Source organism: Lytechinus variegatus, chromosome 5 (genome assembly GCF_018143015.1).
Source record: "Lytechinus variegatus isolate NC3 chromosome 5, Lvar_3.0, whole genome shotgun sequence".
Lineage (NCBI taxonomy): Eukaryota > Metazoa > Echinodermata > Echinoidea > Temnopleuroida > Toxopneustidae > Lytechinus > Lytechinus variegatus.
This window is the reverse complement of record NC_054744.1, coordinates 2320333-2341496: the sequence shown is the minus strand read 5'-3', so window position 1 is coordinate 2341496 and position 21164 is coordinate 2320333. Positions and strand designations below refer to the sequence as shown.

General features: G+C 36.6%; 2 protein-coding genes across 2 annotated transcripts in view; one reads left to right on the top strand and one right to left on the bottom strand.

Annotated features, from left to right (window-relative positions):
* LOC121414803 overlaps positions 1-20540 on the bottom strand; it is a 36172-nt gene extending 15632 nt beyond the window's left edge. The window contains exons 1-11 of the mRNA XM_041607858.1: positions 20523-20540; positions 20222-20407; positions 15646-15901; positions 13658-13743; positions 11039-11131; positions 10442-10582; positions 9682-9796; positions 3892-4011; positions 3273-3402; positions 2330-2401; positions 1611-1734 (exon numbers count right to left, since the gene is read on the bottom strand). Of these exons, the coding sequence (XP_041463792.1) occupies positions 1611-1734; positions 2330-2401; positions 3273-3402; positions 3892-4011; positions 9682-9796; positions 10442-10582; positions 11039-11131; positions 13658-13743; positions 15646-15901; positions 20222-20407; positions 20523-20540 (1341 nt within the window). The remainder of the gene's footprint in view (positions 1-1610; positions 1735-2329; positions 2402-3272; positions 3403-3891; positions 4012-9681; positions 9797-10441; positions 10583-11038; positions 11132-13657; positions 13744-15645; positions 15902-20221; positions 20408-20522) is intronic.
* Positions 20506-21164, top strand: part of LOC121415053 (cysteine desulfurase, mitochondrial-like) — a 30766-nt gene continuing 30107 nt past the window's right edge. Inside the window, exon 1 of the mRNA XM_041608128.1 lies at positions 20506-20709. Coding sequence (XP_041464062.1) covers positions 20604-20709 — 106 coding nt within the window. The 5' untranslated portion in view covers positions 20506-20603. The remainder of the gene's footprint in view (positions 20710-21164) is intronic.

Here is a 21164-nt window from a genome sequence, read left to right as displayed (position 1 = left end):
AGTTGACACTTGCCAAACATAAAATTTAATGTATCTCATAAAATATTTGTGCTATCATGATGAATTTGATATCAAACAAATGAGTATGTCATGCCCCTTCACATTGCTTTGTCATCAGGAGCTGACAAATATTTAGGTGTCATTTTCCCCCAAAAATCTTCGTATTTTAGACAAATTAAAAATAAAGACTTGACAAAACATTTCATACTTGTGTTAGTTACTGCTCAACACAAACATTTCAGATTACACTTTTTTTGGTTAGTGGTGACATATCATGATAAAAAATATAATATAAACCCTAACCCCATCAAATAGAATACATTTGGCACGAATATTACGTTTTGTCTAACAAACTCCACCTAACATACAATTTAATCCCAACGTTATCCCAATCATGTGAAAGAGCTTAATATGCTCTTTCATTTGATACCAAATTTATCATGGTATTATTTAAATTTCTGAAGATATAGTAAATTTTACGATGATTGGCAAGCAAATTTCACTGAATTCCATGCTTGTAAACTTTTGGCCTCAACTGTATATACATATGGGTTAAAGAAGAATTTCATGATTAAAATTTTCTTTTCTTGTCTTATACACTGACATGCATCCTTAGTCTCTTCATTCACCATTTAAGTTTTTTGTCTGAAGACCATGATGGTTCTGAAGAAATTACAATTTTTCTTTTACTATTAAATTTCATTTGATTTTGATATTACAGGAAAAATTAAGGAAATGGAAATTGCAGTGATGACTGTTTGCTTCACATTCCGCCACCTTAATGGCTGCACTTCACCAGTTAGATACCCAACCTCGGCAACATTGCATAAAAGTTACCATTATGGTAACTTTGCCATCCAATGGTTACTTCCATTGAATCCTTGATTCTGATTGGCTGATGAGCATTGTTGCCATGGTAGTTACCAATGGATGGCAAAGTAACTATACTAGTAACTTTTATGCAATGGGGCCAAGGATTTACAAACAGTGTCAGGACATACAACTGAGAACTGAATCACAATAATAATAATACATTGTATTTATATAGCACTTAATACATGGTGTTTCTAAGCGCTTTACAAAACAATTAAGTAGCATACATTAATAAAATGGAACATTTTAACAAACAAGAAAGGAAATGTTCAGTGTAAAGTATTTTCGTACTACAAATTAGCTAAGAAAACAGCCTACTCAAGTTGGGAAATACAAAATAATGAAAATAATAATAAAAACAATGACGTTTATTAATTACATGGTTTGAATACAATAAGTTAGACAAATCAGAAATAAAATGACATATAAATCATGTTTGAATAATAAAGCAGTGCAATACCCAAACATAAAGAAACAAGAATTAAAGGTAAACTCGTTTTATATTGACAAGATTAACTTAAAACTTAAAGGAAGAATTGTAAAGGTAAGTTTTGAGAGAAGCTTTGAATGATTCGAATGACAGGACATCCCTCAATTCTATGGGAAGGTCATTCCAAAGCTTTGGAGCAACAACACTAAATGCTCGGTTTCCATACCTTGTCAGAGCTCTGGGTCGGACAAGATTGTAGAAATATATCAAAGAAATTAAAATTAGAGTCAAACTCGAGGTTTCTTACCCTAAAATCCAGCTGATAGGCTTGATCTTTGGTATGAACGAAGGCAAGACGAGGGTGACCTGTAAAGTGTGCATATGCTGGGGTAAAACTCCTCGATGGTGACACAGCACAGCTTCCAGTTACTCTGAAAATACAAATAATGATAGTTCTAACGATGGTGATGGTGAGGATAGTGATTGGTCAAATCCAATCCTTTGAGTGCTCAAGGATGCTCTGAAAAAAACCTTGAATATCAGGGTGCATGTTGATTTCTATTTCAAAACATTATACTTTTAAAGAAGTAAAAAGCTCATCTTATATAGATTGTGTTTATATCAATGCTCAGCTATATAGAACCCTATTATTTTCTTACATTGCTCCCTACAGCTCTTTTTTCTTCCTTCAATTATAAAGTTCATATCCTATGCCTACAATGTTGATATTCTACATGTATGTACAGAGTTGATATTCTCTATGTTTATGCCTTCAAAGTTGTTATCATATATGCTTTTGCCTACAAAGTTGACATCCTTTATGCCTACAAAGTATACATCCCATATGCTTACGCCTACAAAGCTGATGTAATATATGCTTTAATACTAATATATTTTGCTTCTCATAATTGTGTTGATTATGGCAATACATGGAATGGTGCCTCCTTCGTCGCTTAGCTACAAAAGATGAGTAGACCATTAAATAGAGCTCAAAACATTATTTGTTCAACTTAAATTGTAACTCACTTTTTTGTCAGGTCTATGTGGTTGACTTGTCCTCTTTCATTTGAAAACAGAAACTCCCCTTCTATGTGAGGGCTGAAGAGGAGAAAAGGAAAAATAAAATGAAAGGCTTTATTACTGAACTGGTAGCATATTACCATGCAGAGTGCTTTTAAGTAAATCTCCTGACACAAGGGCTCGGGAAAGATGATTGTATCAATATGTTACACTGAAGCTACCATGTATAGATGATATAGGGTGCACCATTCATCAAATCACACGATCATGTTTCTGACAACAAATTTTACCTTTGGACTATGAAGCTGTGAGGAGAACCCAGATATCAAAAGCACATCGTGATGCACACCCATGTGAGTACATTAAAATCCTTGCCATAGTGCCTTCTCATTGCAAGAATGATTATTTCATGGTATCTTAGTTTTCAGGCACGAGAGGTAAAGTGAAGCATCCGGCAAGCAGAGTGTTGCAACCAAAATTCACGAATGGAAGGTTTCGTAAATTTAAGCATCAACACACGACTTACAAACACACTTCCCATTGACTATATCATCATCATCATCATCAGCATCATCATCATCATCATCACCATCATCATCACCAATCATCATCACCATCATCATCATGACCAATCACCATCACCAATCACCATCACCATCATCATCATCATCATGACCACCACCACCATTATCATGACCACCATCATCATCATCATCATCATCATCATCATCTGCTGTAATCCTCAGAGGGCTCTGCAGCCTATCTCAAAGATGAAATTAGACTTGGATGCACATTATGAGGAGGAGTGAGTGATATTTTCAAGGTGATTTTGGGAGCTGTCAAGTGAAACTGCATATACTACTTGATGAGGAAGTTTACTCCATTCAGGGACAGATCATAGAGCAAAGGCAAATTTGTCAATATACCTGTTTCATCAAATTACATATACCTGAGAGAAACTGATGTTAGCCTGTACTGTGATGTCACATCGTGTATCAGTTCGCATTTCAGATTCTCTTTCCTCTTGCATTTCACAACATAAGCATGGTAGTCAGCTCGGATGCATGCAAAGATCTCTTCTGTCAAAAAGGATGAGAGGGATGGATAAATAGGGAGTTGAGTTATATATACCATCATTCACATCATGGGGTATGGCAAAGTAAAAAAAAGGGCAAAACATACAAAGGAAGAAATAAAGAGAGCGACAGATATAAAGATAGGGAGAGAAAGGGGGATAGATAGAGAGGGAGTGTATGTGAATTGAAAATTGAAAAACAGTAGGATGCTTTCGTAGGGTAAATTATTTTGTTTGTCTTAGGAAACAAAAATTATCAAAAATGCATTTTCAAACAGTATTTTTCTGTACTTTGAACATTGAAATGTCCGCTTATTCAGATAACTTATAGACATAATCAGGACTTGTTTTTCTTGGACAAGTCAGACTTTTCGAATTACATAAAGCCATCCATCCATCCACCACTCGTGGGATGGAACACCCTATCAGCAAATGCTGATTTCGTATGGGTCCATCTGGGTATGAAATGATTATTAATGCTGTGTAAACTCACTTTTCAAAGATGATCTGTGGGTGTCTATTTGCCTGACACAGCCAGCCACAGGGAACTGACATTTCAAAGATGAAGATGGTTTGAAGCAAGGAATGGACTCGGATTCTAGAACATGAATGTCTGATGAAATATGAGCAGTTATGGAAAGGTCTGGAATATGGCATGCACATTAGATAGCAAAAACAGTACAGGGTATTCAAGTTTAGTTATAATATTTCTCATGACAAAAATTTGGAAAATGAGAAAAAAAAATAACATGACCCCCAAAAATGTGCTGCTTAGCACCAGGGTAATTATGCTGCACTACTGTAGAGGACATACATATTTCTGATAAAGTAAGTGTGAAGTGCTATATAAGCAATTATTATTATTATTTGGTGCAAAATCTTTTCAAATATAGCCTTTCCAAATTCAATATTAGTTAGACATCACATATTAGAAAACTTGTATATATGCAACAAACTTAGAATGTTCACTTGGCTCACATTTCAGACACTTCATGTTCTAATGTTGTTTAATGAAGTTCCATTCGAAAGTATCCTCTTTAAAGATTTAGCACTTGACAGAACACACAACAAAATATTGAACCACTCTAAAAAAAACAAAAACAAGTGAATGTCCTCATACCTAACGACTGTAATGGAACATCATTTCACTTGTTTACAACACAAACATTCATCCCCAAAAAGCTGTGTTGGAATGACTCATAAAAACAGTGGCAAATTGTATATGAATCGATAGCAAATTGCTGTATTATGCTGCACAGCTGGTGCATTCTTTACTATGGTATCTTCAAGGAGTAAATTGTCCACTGGTCTACAATGCTTGGTCTATTTTCCATTTGGTCTCATCCAACATGGTCTAACCCTAGTCCATCTACAAACAGTTCATCTATTTATCATTTGTTCTAATTGCCATTTACAGGCATGATATTCCCCTCTGGAAAATAAAATCTGAAAAGTAGCCAAGGGTGGCTAAGTCCCCACCAAAGTCCAGTCGGGGTTACCAGCTCTTGCATATGTGTGGCGTCGCGCGAAAACCAGACTATTGGTGAGAGACAATAAATGCGCTAGGACGTCATTTAAATACGCGTGTCATCAAACTTTTGTCTGGCGCGCGTCGCGAGGAAAAACAAAACAATTGCACTACCCGCGGGAAATAAAAAAAATGTCAGGCGCATTTTTATTTTTCAGAACAGTGGATATTTGCTCGATATATTTGGTGGCGGGTTCGGATATATGTTGATTGGATTTAATTCCCCTGGCTCAAACTCATGAAGGTAAGTTAAATTATGTTGCAGATTGAGTTGTTTTGTTAAATTCATTGATAATTGTGATGCGAGGAACATGGCAACTTAACACTTGAATGTGAATTATGTGTTGCGTATTTATGTGAATCGATCGAGAGAGAGCTTTTTAGGAACTTCAAATTACATGCGACTGCTGAAGCGATTCGCGGTATTTGTCCGGGCCTTTGACGGCCTTTTTAAGATCTAACTTATGTCTGCCTAGGCTATCAACTAGATCTAGATCTGCACCTACTTAGATAGTCCGTCGTTACATAACGACGGACTATCTAAGTAGGTCGGACGGGCTATGTTACATATTTGTATGTAACCATGGTAACATAGCCATTTAAGTTAAATCTATCACATGCAATAAGTTTGTAAAAATATGTATTAAAAAAATCAAAATTGGAAAAGGAGTACAAAAGCCATGATAATTTAAAGATATGGATTATTTCGGTGAAACAGTTCTATGCATGATTTTTTATGAATTTACTTGACAAACTTATGCAAAGATGTTTCAACTTGAATGTTATTTTGTATTTCATTACATGAAATTATGTTTGTTCTATTTTCCGCTCCAAGACTAGATATTAATTAATGCAAAAAGGGTGATTTATCATTCACACACGTATGACAAAATAAAATAAGTATGATTTTATGTTTTGACATAAGAAAAATTAAAGTGGGGATGTGACATCATCAGCCCATCTAACGAATAATTATTAAGACGTGCATATATTGCATGAAAAACCCTTTTAGATCTAGTTATCAGATTTTGATGAAATTTGCAGCATTTGCTTGTTGTATCTTAGTACGTTTGATGAGATCATTTTAAGCTCGAAGTACCCTTTTAAATCGGTTAATTATGGACATTTTTCAAATCCCCTTCCCAAACAAATTCTTATTTGTCGGACTTCTGATTTTATATTTTTTTCAGAGGGGGTGGGGTTCATTTGTAAGAGTTTCACCAAAACTGCAAATGATATCGAAATTATAACTAGAAAACAGATTGTCACAATTTGTAAGAAATTTATTCAAAAATGACAATATATATATATATATATATATATATATATAGGCCTATATATATATTTTTTTTTGGGGGGGTATTTCTTATTTTTTCTACCATCTAGTCGAGCTACATTACATGAGGTTCGCCAACTTTCTACACAAAATCATTCAATGTTTGAAAAAGAAATATTTTTGAAAATAAAAAAAATATATTAAAAAAAAATTTTTTCTTAAGTAGATTTTTTAAAAAATAAACTTTAACTCTGAAAATTTGTTAACTAATTTGCCTTGTTTTATTTCGTTATGTGAAGCATGTGAAAGGCACATCATGGATCTACAGAGCAACTGTATTAGTGCAATGAGGACAAGGCATCTTAGAACCACAATGCAGCTGACAGCTGCCCTTCAAGAAGTACTTTAAGACTCTGATATGGGATTCATATTCTATGTGGAATAGTGCCAGTTTTGACTTTATCATGTCAGTTGTAAGCGATTTCTCCACGAATTCACTTAATTGCCGTCTTATAAGATATTGTTTTAAAACTAATTTTACCAGTATTAGTACATGAAATCTCGAATCATTGAAAATATAAAAAAATATATGATAACCATAAAAATGAAAAAAAATAAAGAATTTGGATAAAGGCTCATGCAGAGAAAGCTGTTTGCAAGTGATATATCAAAATTAAAAATTTAAATATGAACATCTCATGAATTTGGAGAGATTTCTTTTACCCAAAAATTTTTAATCGTATTGTATTTGGTAGAAAAATATGACATCAGGGAGTACTTCCACCATTATTAGAAATACAAGTAACATTTACACAAAGTCAAAGAGTGAAATGTTAAATATCATGTTGTTGATAAATGTCCATGAATCATGAAGAAATAAGAGTGTAATGTGACTGTTTTTATAACACATTAATATCGGTGAACTTTTCAATTGCATTCATCAAACATGCAGATTCGAGTCATCGGAACGTGGCATTTTTAAGACCGGGACATGAAGAAAGCAAACAATGCAGAGGACGAAAATTATCCCTTTTGGTGACCCTGCTGACATACTCTCTCAGATACTCCCATATATATCAACTGGATTTTCCAAATAGAAGGAATATGATATATGGAAAGATCTTAGATGACAAGGCACCTCGGCCTCCACGGTAGGGGAGGAAATGGAACAATAAATACATGTTTTTCTTTGAATGAACAAACTCTATGAATTTTTTCGATTAAAAAGCGTTAAACTTAATTAAAACGTTTGCTGACCCATTAGAAGGATGTCATTGTAGAAAATTAAAATGTGGTAAGTTTGCTACTGTATTAAGGAGTGTGTAATAATACTCAAGGCACACACTAAGGAGAGATTGTCGTGTTTTATACCCGCCGCGATGATCTCATTTTAAAACTTGGTTTCATCGAGTCATTCACTTTCTTTCGAAGTATGCTCGATGTATACCTCAGTCATTTTAGCAGGTAAATTATCCAAGAGTTTTGGCCATCGATCGATTTCATTTCAATAAAAAACACATAATTTGCACTGACTCTGCAGTGAATATTGTCTTTACCGTACGCCCACTACAATAGTGCAGTGTAGCTACAGCCGGTGGCTTGGGGAGGCAGCCGGCAGCGCAGCTGCGTGTATTTAATATTGGGTCTCCAAGATCCGGATAAATCTCTTATCCGGATTGGTGCTGGTCCCAACGTGTCCGGATAAGAGAGGTCGGACTGTATATATTTGTTAGTTATAATACCTGTCGTTTTAAATGTGTATATTTAATAATATACCCGTCGTTTTAATATAAGTTTTTATGCACAGTTTTTTTTCTTTTCGAACGAAGTGCCAAAAAATCATAATCCTTCAGTGATCCAGATAATTTGGCACTTATTTGTAATATATATTCCCATGACTACCCCATCCCTAAAAAGAAACCAACTGTGGCCCATTTCAAGAAATGTTGATATGATCCCTTGCTCTAAGGAAAACTACCATGAAAACAGTGAAACTTCTGCTTCCTGATTCGCTCGTTCAATGAAAGTTGATATTTCGTCAAGAGTTGCTGTCATATTAAATCTTTATAAAATGTAGCTCGCATCAGCTTTTCACTATTGTTTATTGCCACAAAAAAACTTGGTTTTGCAAAATTGAATTTTGTTTGTGTTTATTTTCCAAAGCTTAAGCATGATTTTTTTTAGATTTTACTTTGCGAGAAAGTAAAGTATGGACAAACAGCAAGGTAGTGTCTTTTTTTTTTTTGGGGGGGGTTATGGGCAGGAACGAATCTAGGGTAGAGGTGGGCAGGGGCTTTGGTCCCACTTTTTTACCTAGAACGCATGTATAAACATATAAAAAAATACCATTTGATTGTGATCTTTTTGTTTGCATGGACAGCCCCCTCCCATTTTCGAAAATAATCGGATATATTGCACATCTGTCACCTCAAGAGAAGCAAGATTTATGTTTTATTTATGATTGTTAATGTATAATCATTTTCCTGTAATAAAAAAAGGGAAATTAAATTTCAAATTATTTCATTGTTATTTATTGCAGTATCGTAACACATAGTAAAGAAATTGAAAGTGATTTTTCAAGATGAGTCTGCATGACAGCTTTATCATTTGACTTAAAAAGCAGTAAAAAAAAAACAGCATGAGAATGTTCCTGGGCAAAGAATTTCACATAAAAAAAAATATAAAAAATTCTTTTTCAAATCTGAAAAAAAGGAAATTCTGATTTCAGTCGGGAGAATATCATGCCTGCATTTAGCTCATTCACCATTTTAAGTTAGCCTATAACCATTTCATCAAATATCCACTTGGTGCAATACCATAGTCCATATGGTTACATTGTTTTATGAACCTAATTTTCATTTGAAAAGGAAATAAATAAGTGGATAATAGAACATCTGGGCATGAGACTAAATTAGAATAAGGCTAAATAGGTATTAGACCAAGTCTAAATTTAGTTGTAAGCACTGATTTCATGAGAAAGTCTGTAAAACCAGGCTTAATTGTCAGTATATCATCCAGGATCTAGATCTGGTACAGTTACATAAACTGAACTCTGTGAAATCTTGAAATCTACGCTGAAAAATGTTCACACTGAAGATCATCAACACAGATAGGCACATGTGGGACAGTGTATTATTATTGCTGGAATAAAGACCAGACGGAAGTGACCGAATCCGCGCTTATTTCTCAGCAATTACACAATTTCTTCCAGAATCCTTTGGCACATATTTTTTATTCATACAAACAGACACTTGGGTGGTCATTATATTAGATTCTGTAAAAAGTCATTTGAGATCGTTACCAGAACTGGAATTTATCTTTAACGTTGATAGTCAACCAAATAGGTTTAGCCCATCATACTACATGTATATAAGTAGTAGGCCAACTTCTTTTAGACCAAAAACTCTTCAAACATCAAGTAAAAGTTTCCACATCAAATATGTTTGGACAAACTCAAAACTGAGCAACGAAAAGGATACTGGCAGTATCTAATGCTGGCCCACTGGGATAAAACAATAGTCCACTGCTTCCCTCTGTAGTTGATTTAAAAGGTTGAAACGATAGACAACCTCCGTAATATAACTCGTTGTGATACTGAATAACGTAAAATGGGTGAACAAATGTCAGAAATATACACAAATGATTGCTTGCACATGATGACTGGACTTAAGAATTTAAACATCTTCAATTGTATGACAATAACAAAATTAGTAAAAAATAATAATTTCATTGGTCATATAATGGTTACACTTCGTAATTCCGAAGGTTCGTATTCCGAAACACTTAAATTGCCTATACTTCGATGTTCGTTAATCCGAAAACAGAAAAGGGTTCGTTAATCCGAACATTTGTGGCAATATTCTGAAGATTTGATAATCCGAAAACGGAATAAGGTACGATGTTCTGAAGGTTCGTTAGTCCGAAAACAAAATAAGGTTCGTTGTTCCGAAGGTTCGTTAGTCCGAAAACGAAATAAGGTTCGTTAATCATTATGTTTTCGGTCTAACGAACCTTCGGAAATACGAACCTCATTTCGTTTTTGGATTAACGAACCTTGGGAATTATGAACCTCATTTTGTTTTCGGATTAACAAACCTTCGGAATTACGAACCTCGGTTCGTTTTCAGACTTACAAACATTCGGAATAATGAAGCTTCGGAATTATGAATGTATGCGCATATAATAACCATTATTTATATAACGAGTAGTATATAAGAGGAAGTCAATAGATCATCTCACCATTCTTTCAATTTGTAGGTGTGTTTCTTCACCAAGTAGCTGTTGGACCATTGAATACCCAACACCTACTGATGATACAGCTTCTAGGATATTCCTGGTCTTACCCAAGTTATTTTGATGTTCTTTGGTGGTTGGTACATGCTAACATGGAATAGAAAAAAAAACATTTTAGGATGTGCAAATTGATGTTGCTGGAGGGCAATGAACAGGGTACTCCAGCTGAAAATGATTATACAGTATAATTATACAATATCTAAATAACTAGAGTAAAATTCACAGAGCAAATGCTGTTAATTTTAGCACAGAGTTAGACCGGGTCTAAGTTAAACCTGACTTCAGAATATGGCCCAAGGTGGGCAGAGGCCTTAGTCATGATTGGTGGTTTGATTTTGTTTTTCAAATCAGATTCTCAATCAATTTGATTCCTATCAGCTGAAGTTGAAATCAGATGTATTATAAAGGTCTGAATCAGACATTAATACATGCAGTGTTTGATTAATACGATTCACTTCATTCATTATTTGTGTATCATCAATGGCAAGAGTTGATCCAATGATCAATTACTAAGCTTTATGAAATGGGGGCTCTGGTACTTACAAGTTTCTTGATCTGCTCCCATTCATCATTTGATAGTACATCATGGAACGGTCCGAACGCCATATCTGGATGATTAGCAAACAACCCTTCAACCTGATACAAGAAACAATAAGTAAAAGAAACAAGCGTTTCATGAAGCTGTTCACAAGTTACATATGTAAGACTTAATGAATGACTAATGACTCTTTCTTGTAGTAAATGTACACACAGAGGTTTTCATAGGTGTTGATTTTGTTCCTATGAAAGGGTCACCCTTCGATCATAAATTCGCCTGTAACCAGAAGCCGGTGCACACTATGCGATTCATTGCGATCCGAATTTCAAATAAATTATAATAACATTTGATATGAACATTCAAACCAATAAAGTCTTATCATATATCAGAATAGTGATAGGACTATTGAAAGCAGAAATTCAGTCCAGTTCGAGCCTCCCTGTAGGAATGAAAGCCAATTCAAACCCAAATCGTAATGACGTCATCTAGTGCTGTTGTCGGGAACAAAAATCCATGTCGACATGTCGCTTAAAAATTAATCCCGACATCGACAATGTCGACATGAAAAAGGGACCGTAATTTAGCCTAGGCTCCCTAACAAAAAAAATCATTCGATCGTGGAACATAACACTCTCAATCAAATGTATTCACCTTGACACGAAGAATATCCCCACACTAGATCTAGATCTATATAATACAGGCTCAGTTCGGGAAAACATATTTTCACTAAGCTAGAGTGAATTCACTTTCAAAATCACTGATTTAATCCACATCTTTTTCTGGAGAATCAAGTTTTGTACCACGATCCGGTCTCGAAAGCATTGCGCAATAACACTCGGAGCCAATTTGAGAATCACCAATTACAATAGTGATCATTGCGTATTATACGCTGGTACACATGTGCTGCAAACGCAAGCTCCTCAAATTGACAGTAAAAAATAATGAAAATCGACCGATAATTTCAGTATCACTTCCGCGGCGATCCGTGCAACGATCTCCAAACGAAGGAAGGGAAGTTTTCTGTGACTTCGTGATTTGAATTAAGCGCTCAATTGCGGCAGTCACAACTTTGACAAAAACGTTTATGTGAAAAGTAATGCATTGAGGAGCAACGTATTATCAAGCACGGTGAATAGCGATGGGTACATATGGATGGGTACGGTGAATGCTACTACGGCTACGCTACGCTCGCGATCGTCGAGGGGCGCGGCAGCTCGATCGGGCAGGCCGGCCCACACTCAGGCACTGACGTATTTCTGCTGCCGCGCAGCTCGCAGGTATTCTTTTTTCATTTAATGTGCCGCTTTATAGCTGAATAAACCTTTTAATCGCGCCACTTACTGTGGATAAAAGCTTCCAACTTTTCAGCTAAGCTTTATACTCGTGACTTTAGGCTAGACCCCTTTTTATTTTATGTTTGCATGTCGATGTGGGTGCGTGCATGTTGACATGTCGGAAACATTGAAAATCCTTCGTATGTCGACATCAATGTCGATATGAGGCCTATCGACAACAGCACTAACGTCATCACCCTCTACGACTTGCAGCCGATTTTGATATTCCTCCGACCACTAGGCTTGCCGCACACTATGCCAAACTTGAAATGAAATAATATTACTTCTTGGAACTTTCACATTTAATACACAATGTGATTTATAAAACATTGTGTCGCATCAGATCGCATAGTGTAAACTGGGCTTAACAAACAGCTTTACCAACAAGGAAGGTGTGTCATGAAAGTTGTAAGCAACGACTATTTAGTAAGCTTGGATAGTTTCAGTGATATCCTTGTTTTTAATTGGTTGAGGAGCACTAGTCTTTGACTATTACTATGGTAACTACTAGTATCAGACCAGACAATTAAGTATTTGCTAAAAAGTAAAACTACTACTGTTGTGTACACCTCTGATATCATGTTTAAGGAGGATATAACTGAATGATAAAATAACTTGGATCAGAGTATAACCAGTGAACAAATTGTGTATTCATTATGAGGTTTTCTGATATCCATGGTTTAGTTAACCCTAGCTTATAGTCTGCAAGCAGAGACTCATATTTGACACTTCAACCAATCATACCATGTCTTGAGTAAGGACTACATGCCAAACTCTATCTGTGTCATACAAGTAGAGCCAGCCTATGTGCATAGTGAATCTAGTCTCGCTCATTCAGACTCTGCATTATGGCATTTACCGGTATGCACTATGCGATTGTGAAAACCAAGAGTCTGTACCTGCAGACTCAGGTTAACTTAAGCAAAGCTTCTATCAGGTGCCAGTTTGTATACTCATTCACAAAAAGGAGCTTAACGGGGGGTGTTACAGGGGTTCAACCCCCCCTCAGATTTCTTTTTAATTCAACCTTAATCAATATCATAAATATTGAAAGAGTTAGAAGAAACAAAGTAACCTATTGTTCGAAACTTCAACGAAATAGTTTTTATGGCTCCACATTCTAGAGACAATATACTCCCTGTGGAGCATTCCAACAAAAGTGTTGAACAACTCCAGAGAAGACTCACCCATCCAACTTATTCAAAGCACACCTTTTATATGGCTCTACAATCTATGCACATTATCCACTCCAAGTGGAGCAATGTTCATATGAACTTTGGGATGACTAACCTGTTGTTCTATATTCATACCAAGCTGCTTCTTCAGCAATCCACTCCTGATGTAATCTTCATAATTTACAACAGCAACAGATGAACCTGGATTGGAAAATGAAATGTTATCAAAATTACACAAACTGTAGCCATGAGAAAAGGTTGATAAAAAAATTATATGTACGGAATAAGTAAATAAAAATCATGGGAAACTGTGAATTGCGAGTTATTTTGTAAATGATTAGTCTAACATTTAAAACCAACCTTTATCTGACAATATATGCTTGATCTGATGACAGTGCAAAATGTAGCAAGTAATGGTGATTAGATTAGAAGAATTTTGCATGTGTTCATTATACAGTGTCCCTAGGAATAAAATAAAATTTTATATAAATTGTAAAGGCCTGGTCACACCGCCCGAGCGTTGTTGGAGCGGTCGTGGAGCGGTAGGAAGAGGGGGTCGAATTTTGCTCACAAAATTGGGGGAAAAAAAATCGAACAAAAAAAAACCAATCGAAATTGAAAATGGTGAACGGTAGCGAGCGGTGATGATTCTTTCTCTCCGCTCCACTACCACTCCAACAATGCTAGGGCAGTGTGACCAGGCCTTAAACTGAGATGGGATATGCTGGAACCTCCCCCCAAAAGAAAATCCTAACTGAGCTTTCATAAAATATAATATATAAATAGTGTACAATCTATTGTACAATATACTGGATTACATGTACGACATATATAAAATTATCCCAAGTGGAGATTTATTTCACCGAGGCGGAATGCAGAGGTGAAATAGACCTGCAACAGGGATAATTTTATATTTGGAGTTCATATTTGTATGACAGAACGTTCACTATTATACTAAATTGTGCAACGCCTAATAGCATGTTGTATGCAAGCAAATGGGAAGCTGAATGTCAAACATTTGTATCGTTGCACACGTACCATCTAAAATGTACCGTCCTTAATGTAAAGTTGCACAAGTCAGGAAAAGGTGACGTCACTATAAAAATCAAGATTCAAGGCATCGCATGTGCTTTGTAAAAGCAGACGCCCAGGACTGACTGGCTAAATGCGCATGAATTGCCATTAATCAATATTCTCCCCATTCATTTAGCACAGGTTTTACCCTCCAAAAATTGAAAGTTATATTGTACATATGAACAATATAAATTTTTGAAGGGAGGTCACGTGGTACCAAGCTAGCCAATCACAGCTCATATTATACTACCACTATTTACTATCAAATTATATTATGAAAGAGAAAAGCCTTTGTTTGCACTAAGTTGCCAATTGTGATCAGTCACAAATGAATGATTCTGTATCACTATATGCCATAATGCATGTTTAGTCTTTGCTGTAATCATTGAGGCGTATTGGGCAATGCTTCAATGATCATGACTTCATTTATACATTTCTGATACATGAAACTATATGCTTTCATTTAATATGCAATTATTAGTATTTTAATTGTTATTCAGCATTTCCCAAAACAATTTTAGACGAATGGATATCTGGCTGCTGTTGCCTCAGTGACCTTTATTCATGGGTACAATCAGATTAATTTTTTATATTTTATTTCCTATCAAAATGAATAAAAGAAATAAAAAAGAAAATATGGCCTCTGTTTTGCACTTAATTCCACATAGTATTCTGTCACGCACGAATGATCACTAATCATTTTATGTAATAATGCATATTTTAGACCTTTCTGTGATCAATGAAGCACTTCAAGGAATGCTTGAATGATCATGACATATTTAATTTCTTTTCCTGAGAGATGAGATAATAACTCACCCTTGAAGTTGAATACAGAGAATAATTTTCCTGGTACACGTATCCCATCGCAATTCACTCAACATTTCTTTAAGAGCACTACACAAAAGGCATTTGTGTAGCAGATTTTTACACACGACATGACAGAACTTAGCTGACAGCTTTTCTCTTATTACCAAAAAATGCTTATCAAATTGGTAAGCAAAGTTATTCCCTGGAATAATAAAAACAAACCTTCATTGGGTGGCAAGAAAGGTACACAGGCCCCTGCAGGGATCAGCTTCTGTGCGGCTTCATCGGTGATGTTGTACTGAAAGTATTTCTCTAGAGAACCTCCCTCTCCTTGCCTAACATCGTATGCATGAACACATCCAAAAGCTTCAAATGGCTTACATCCTTTGCTTCCACTAGTAATAGGGGCTGGAAAATGAGCAGGTGGGAACGTCGACATGGCTAAGTCATGGTTGCTTGGGTTCCAGTAGACATTGACCTAGATACGTGCAAAAAAAGAATCAAGGTTACAACAAGAAAAACAAGAGGAATGCCTCTGGCAGTTTTGCCTGCAATATGCAATTCATTATAGCAGCAGTGCCAACTTTGAAAACAACTAATATGAATAATTATAAAATTTATAATATAATTACTCACAAAAAGCACAATTCATATGATAATAAGATTAATTCATTGACCCTAAATGACCTTTGACTGTGATCATGTGACCCAAGACTCGTGCAAGACGATCAGTGATATTTACCCTTGTTTCATGAACTACGTCCATAAACTAATATCCCTACGTGGTCAAAATTCATTGACCCTACATGACCTTTGATGGTGACCTTGATCATGTGACCTAAGACTCATGTGAGACAATCGTTGATACTTGACTCTGACATAAAGTATGTCCCAGTTTCATGAAATAGATCCAGAAACTCTCAGTTATGATGGCCAATTCAACATATACCCCCAACATGGGCAAAGTTCATCAACCCTAGATAATCTTTGACCTTGGTCATGTAACCTGAAACTCAGGCAGAATGTTTGGTGATACACTATTACCCTTATGTTCAAGTTTCATGAACAAGAAATCCATAACCGGTGTGTTGGCTCAGTTGGTAGAGCGTCCGTCTCACAACCGGGAGGTCGGGGGTTCAAACCCCGGCGTCAGACCAAAAGACGTAAAAAGATGGGAGTTGCTGCTACCCTGTTTGGCATTCAACGATTAAAGGGAAAGAGCCTCGTCGATCTGGCGCTGCTTAGCGGCCGCCGGGCCCACGATATTGGGCAAAGCAAATTTTCGGAGTATTTCATTTCATGTCTATTTCGAACAATAAATTATGGATTTATTTATCTTTATAAACTTTCAAATGATACCATTTCCAAAACTTAACCTCAGTTCATTGACCCTATGACCTTTGACCTTGGTCATGTGACCTGTAACCCAGGAAGGATGTTCAGCGATAGTCAATTATCCTTATGGCCAGGTTTCATGATTTTTTTTTAAATTCATGTATTACATGGGAAACTGCATGCACAACATGTCACAAATCTAAATAAATTTCAAGTCTTTGACAGATTTTCTTGAAACCTTCTTCACCAATAGATATATTTTCTGATATTTCAATTTTGTCAGGGTGAACTTCCTCTTTTCATATCTTAGTTTATAGAGAGAGTAGGCCTCGAAGAAACTACATAAACTAGGTCAGAGACTCTGACATTAGGAAGATAATGTTAGTCTGATCGAGTAGTAAGTTAGCAGCCTAACGTTAAACATCTATCTGAGACTGAGATTACTCGATCTCGATCTGCTCAAAATACATGCACTCACACTTGCCATGCCATCCAGCACAACTGGTGTTGAAAGGTGATTTTAAGCACTGCAGATCACAGAAATGTGAGTTTCTAATGTAATGCGACATAGCTGCATGAGACCATGAGCAAATTTTCTACTCAACAAGCTGTAAAAGAGTGGAACAAATCTACCTAAAGAAACTGTAAAGGCAATGTCATTGGAAAGTTTTAAGAAATGGCTTGACAAATTTTGGTGCAATAAGAGACCGCTAATTCCAGATGCACATTCTAGTCTAGATTAACCATAGTCAAAGAACAGGCTAAATTTAGTAGAAGTAATCAACCACAACATTACAACCAGATATCTACATTTAATCCTATATTCATCTGTATATCCTGATGTGATATCATACATAATCGCATGCACCATTAATGAAATATCCAACTTGCTACTATCTAGACAGGGCTATTCTAGCTCAAGCGAAAAAGGAAAAAAAAACTTCAACTTCGAACATTATGATTGGCTGTGTCTGGAGCCACACTGGAAAGTGTCAGCATAAAACAGGCCGATTGGGAAATGGTACGACGGGGCAAATAAGCCTGCAAGAAAAATGTGATCTGAATTGATTTTCAGCTCGTATTTAAGATCAAGATGTATGAAAAGAGAAAATTCTGGGACTTCTGTTGATGCTAAGGACAAGGTTATAGGATCACTAGAAATGAGGATTGAGAGATAAATAGCAAACCCTCATTTTTGTTTGTGTCGAGATTGCAATTTGTAATTGCGTTTACTAATATTGGATTTCTGTTGGGCACAAGTTTTTTCCACTTTGTCACTATTTTACACTGTGATCTGATTTTCAAATTAAAAAGAAATCATACTATCAGAAAGAGTGTCAAATTTACTATCTGGCACCTTGTGGACAAGTTTTTGGCAGCCATTAAGGATAACAGCTCTCGGAACCCATTTGATTTGGATTTGTGTGTGTCCCATTTCTTAACTATACAGCCCAAGGCAGAAAAAGCTGAAAGTCTGTCTGATTTCATTCTTCTTTTTTGAGGTCATAAATTGTAATATTTCATAAAATATCACATTTTTGTTATTCTGAAGGTTATTTCAATTATTCCTCTTCAAAACCATAAAGCACATGATTCCACATCGATTTTTTTTTCTCCAGACAAAATCAGTCTACAAAACAAGTTCCAGAATTTTAGAAATCTTGTAATGACTGATATTACAGGGGTGTGAGTGGTCACAAATAAAAAGATCTGAAAAAAGCTGAAGACTGTTGAAAAAGTCTAATAAAATAGAAAGAGCTCCCATACATTGTTAAGGGTAGAATCTTTATTTCCTATTTTTCATTCCTGATCCTTTCTCTCTCTTTTGATTTTTCTGTATTTCCTTTGTCTTATATACTTTCCTTCTTTTTTTAATTTCCTTTCTTTATTTCCTTCATTTTTTCTTTCCTTAAACTTTTCTTGGCTTCCTTCTCCCTTCCTCTCCTTTTTCTTAACGTTTTTTCTCTCCTTCCATTATTTTCTTGTTTTTTTTCATTCTCTCCTCCCTCTCTTTCATCCTTTCTTTCTTTATTTCAGTTTTTTCCTTCTAATTCTTTCCCTCCCTTCCTTCCTTCGTTTTTCTCAGTCTTTGTTTGTTTCTTTCTTTCGAAGAATGAAGGAAACATTTTTCTTTCCTTCATTCTAAATTCTTTCCTCCTCCTTTTTCTTACTTTGTTTTTTTTCCCTTTCTCTCCCATATTTTTCTTTCACACATATATTCATCTTTCTTCCTTCCTTTCTTTATTCATTTCAAAGACTGACGGAAACCTTTTTTCTCTTTTATTCTTTCTTTCATCCTTCTTTTATTCTAACATTCTTTATTTTTTCCCCTTCATTTTTTTCTTCTAAATTTATCTCTTTTCATTCTCTCCTTCATTCTTTCGTCCACCTTCCCTTCCAATTCTATAAATTTTTCACAAGTCTAACACTGTGTAGCCTTCTCTATTGATCATTTTTTTTTTATGAAGACCTGGCTCGGTCGATCCGCTCATGCGCATTCAGTTGCAGCATACTTTGTCGTTTGTCCCGTATTCCCGGGGGGGGGCACTCATTATATAATGCATAGTGGGTATGTGCCGCGGAGGGGACCCCCATTTTTACACTCAAATTTCCGTTCCAAGGCATAGCATTTTTGTCTTGTTGAGAAAAAGAACAAAGAAAGCCGCTCCAAGGCATAGCATTTTCTTCTTATCGAGAAAAAAAGAAGAGAGAAATCCGCTCCAAAGCTTCGCATATTTTTCGTTACGCCGCTCCGATCGCATTGAATGAGCTGCAATTTTGGTGAAAATTGGCCGCAGAGCTCCCCGGCGGAGGCCGCGCTAGCTGCATCATGCACGCATGACCGTTCCATAGGGATGCATGTACGCACTCACACGCTGGCGATCCGTTCCAAGGACCCCCGTTTTCACAAACATTTGTCGTTCCGGAGCCCGTTCCGAGGACCCTCCTTTTTTACATTAAGCCCGCTCCAAGGCCCCCGTTTTTTGTCTCGCCCGCGGCACACCCCCACCACTTTTTTGGTCGAGTGCCCCCCCGGGCCCGTATTTCATTTTGTGAAATCTGGTCACCCTGACTAGTACTCCAATCACGTAGTCATAGACCCAGTGGTTGTGTCTCCGGACAATTTGTGTTTTCGGATCTGGATGATCAATTTATTTTTAGAAAGTCATTTGGAAAAAAATACAAGCGAAGTTTCATCAATGAGTTTGTACAAAGGCCTAGTACAATTGTTATGAAATATTATAGAGCATGTAGGGAACAAAATAGAAAATGATTACAACTATATATTGAATTAATATTTTATTAGTGTAATCCAAAGACAAAAAAGAAGGAAAGAAGGCTTAGTTGATAGTGAAACTCAGAATGTAAAAAGTGTCCGGATATCGACACCCGACCCCCCCCCCATCTGCCCATCACTATCACTATCAGGCCCACATTACGGGCTACAGTTCTAGTCACTTACTATTAAAAAAACAAAACAGGTGGAGGATGAACGATGAACTTCAAGAGATGAAAAGATTGCAAACTTTCCTTGGCCTCGGCTCGGGAAGTTGGTAGGAAACAGCTCCAAATACACGAGGGTCACTAGTCCCGGCACGGCCCCGCGCCCGGACGTCGCCACTGTTGTTCGGTCTGCCGCAGCCGCAGGCTAGGTAACCTCTCTCACTTGCACGTGTTCGATACGACCGAATGTTCTCTCCGTATCTGTGCATGTGATTTAATTGACAGTAAAATTTCTTTTATTATTTGTCCACTTGCGTTACCGGTACCGTACATTGCATCACAACTTTTCATAATTCTGGGAATTGCTTTTGACAGACAAATCCTGGAAACAAGAAGAAATAATGATCACATTAGGAAAGAAATCTGTTGCAACCTGTGTGAGAGTTTGGAGGACATCATGTGTTAATGGAACCAATTTGCGACAAGCTTCCAACGCAGCAGCAGCAGGCAAGTTTCGACTCGGTTTCGTCTTTCACTTTTCTGCTTACCCTTTTTTTTGGCTTCGCGATAGCCGGTACGGTACGGTACGCGCCCCCGTAAGCTCGGGCTGCCCCGCGCCGCGCCGCGCTGCACTGGAGCATTACGGTAGTCGAATCAGGGACAACTCGGACCACGGGACATCTCGGACCGCGGGCCGAGTTGTCCCACCCATTACGAGATTTTTTTTCCACAAGTTTGCGTCTATTTTTCCGTCATTTCGAAATTTCTTGTAAAGATTTTCTAGAGATATGGTCTGATGGTAATGTTCTTCACTTTCTATTACTTTTTTTTCGCTGAAATAAAAAAAAAGTGTAATTTTAGGCGTTTTTCGACAGCTCGCGATTCCCATAGGCGCGCGTGTATTAACTGTGTCGGTGCTCGGCTCGGCCCCGCTCAATAACTGACTTGATTTTGTGATCATT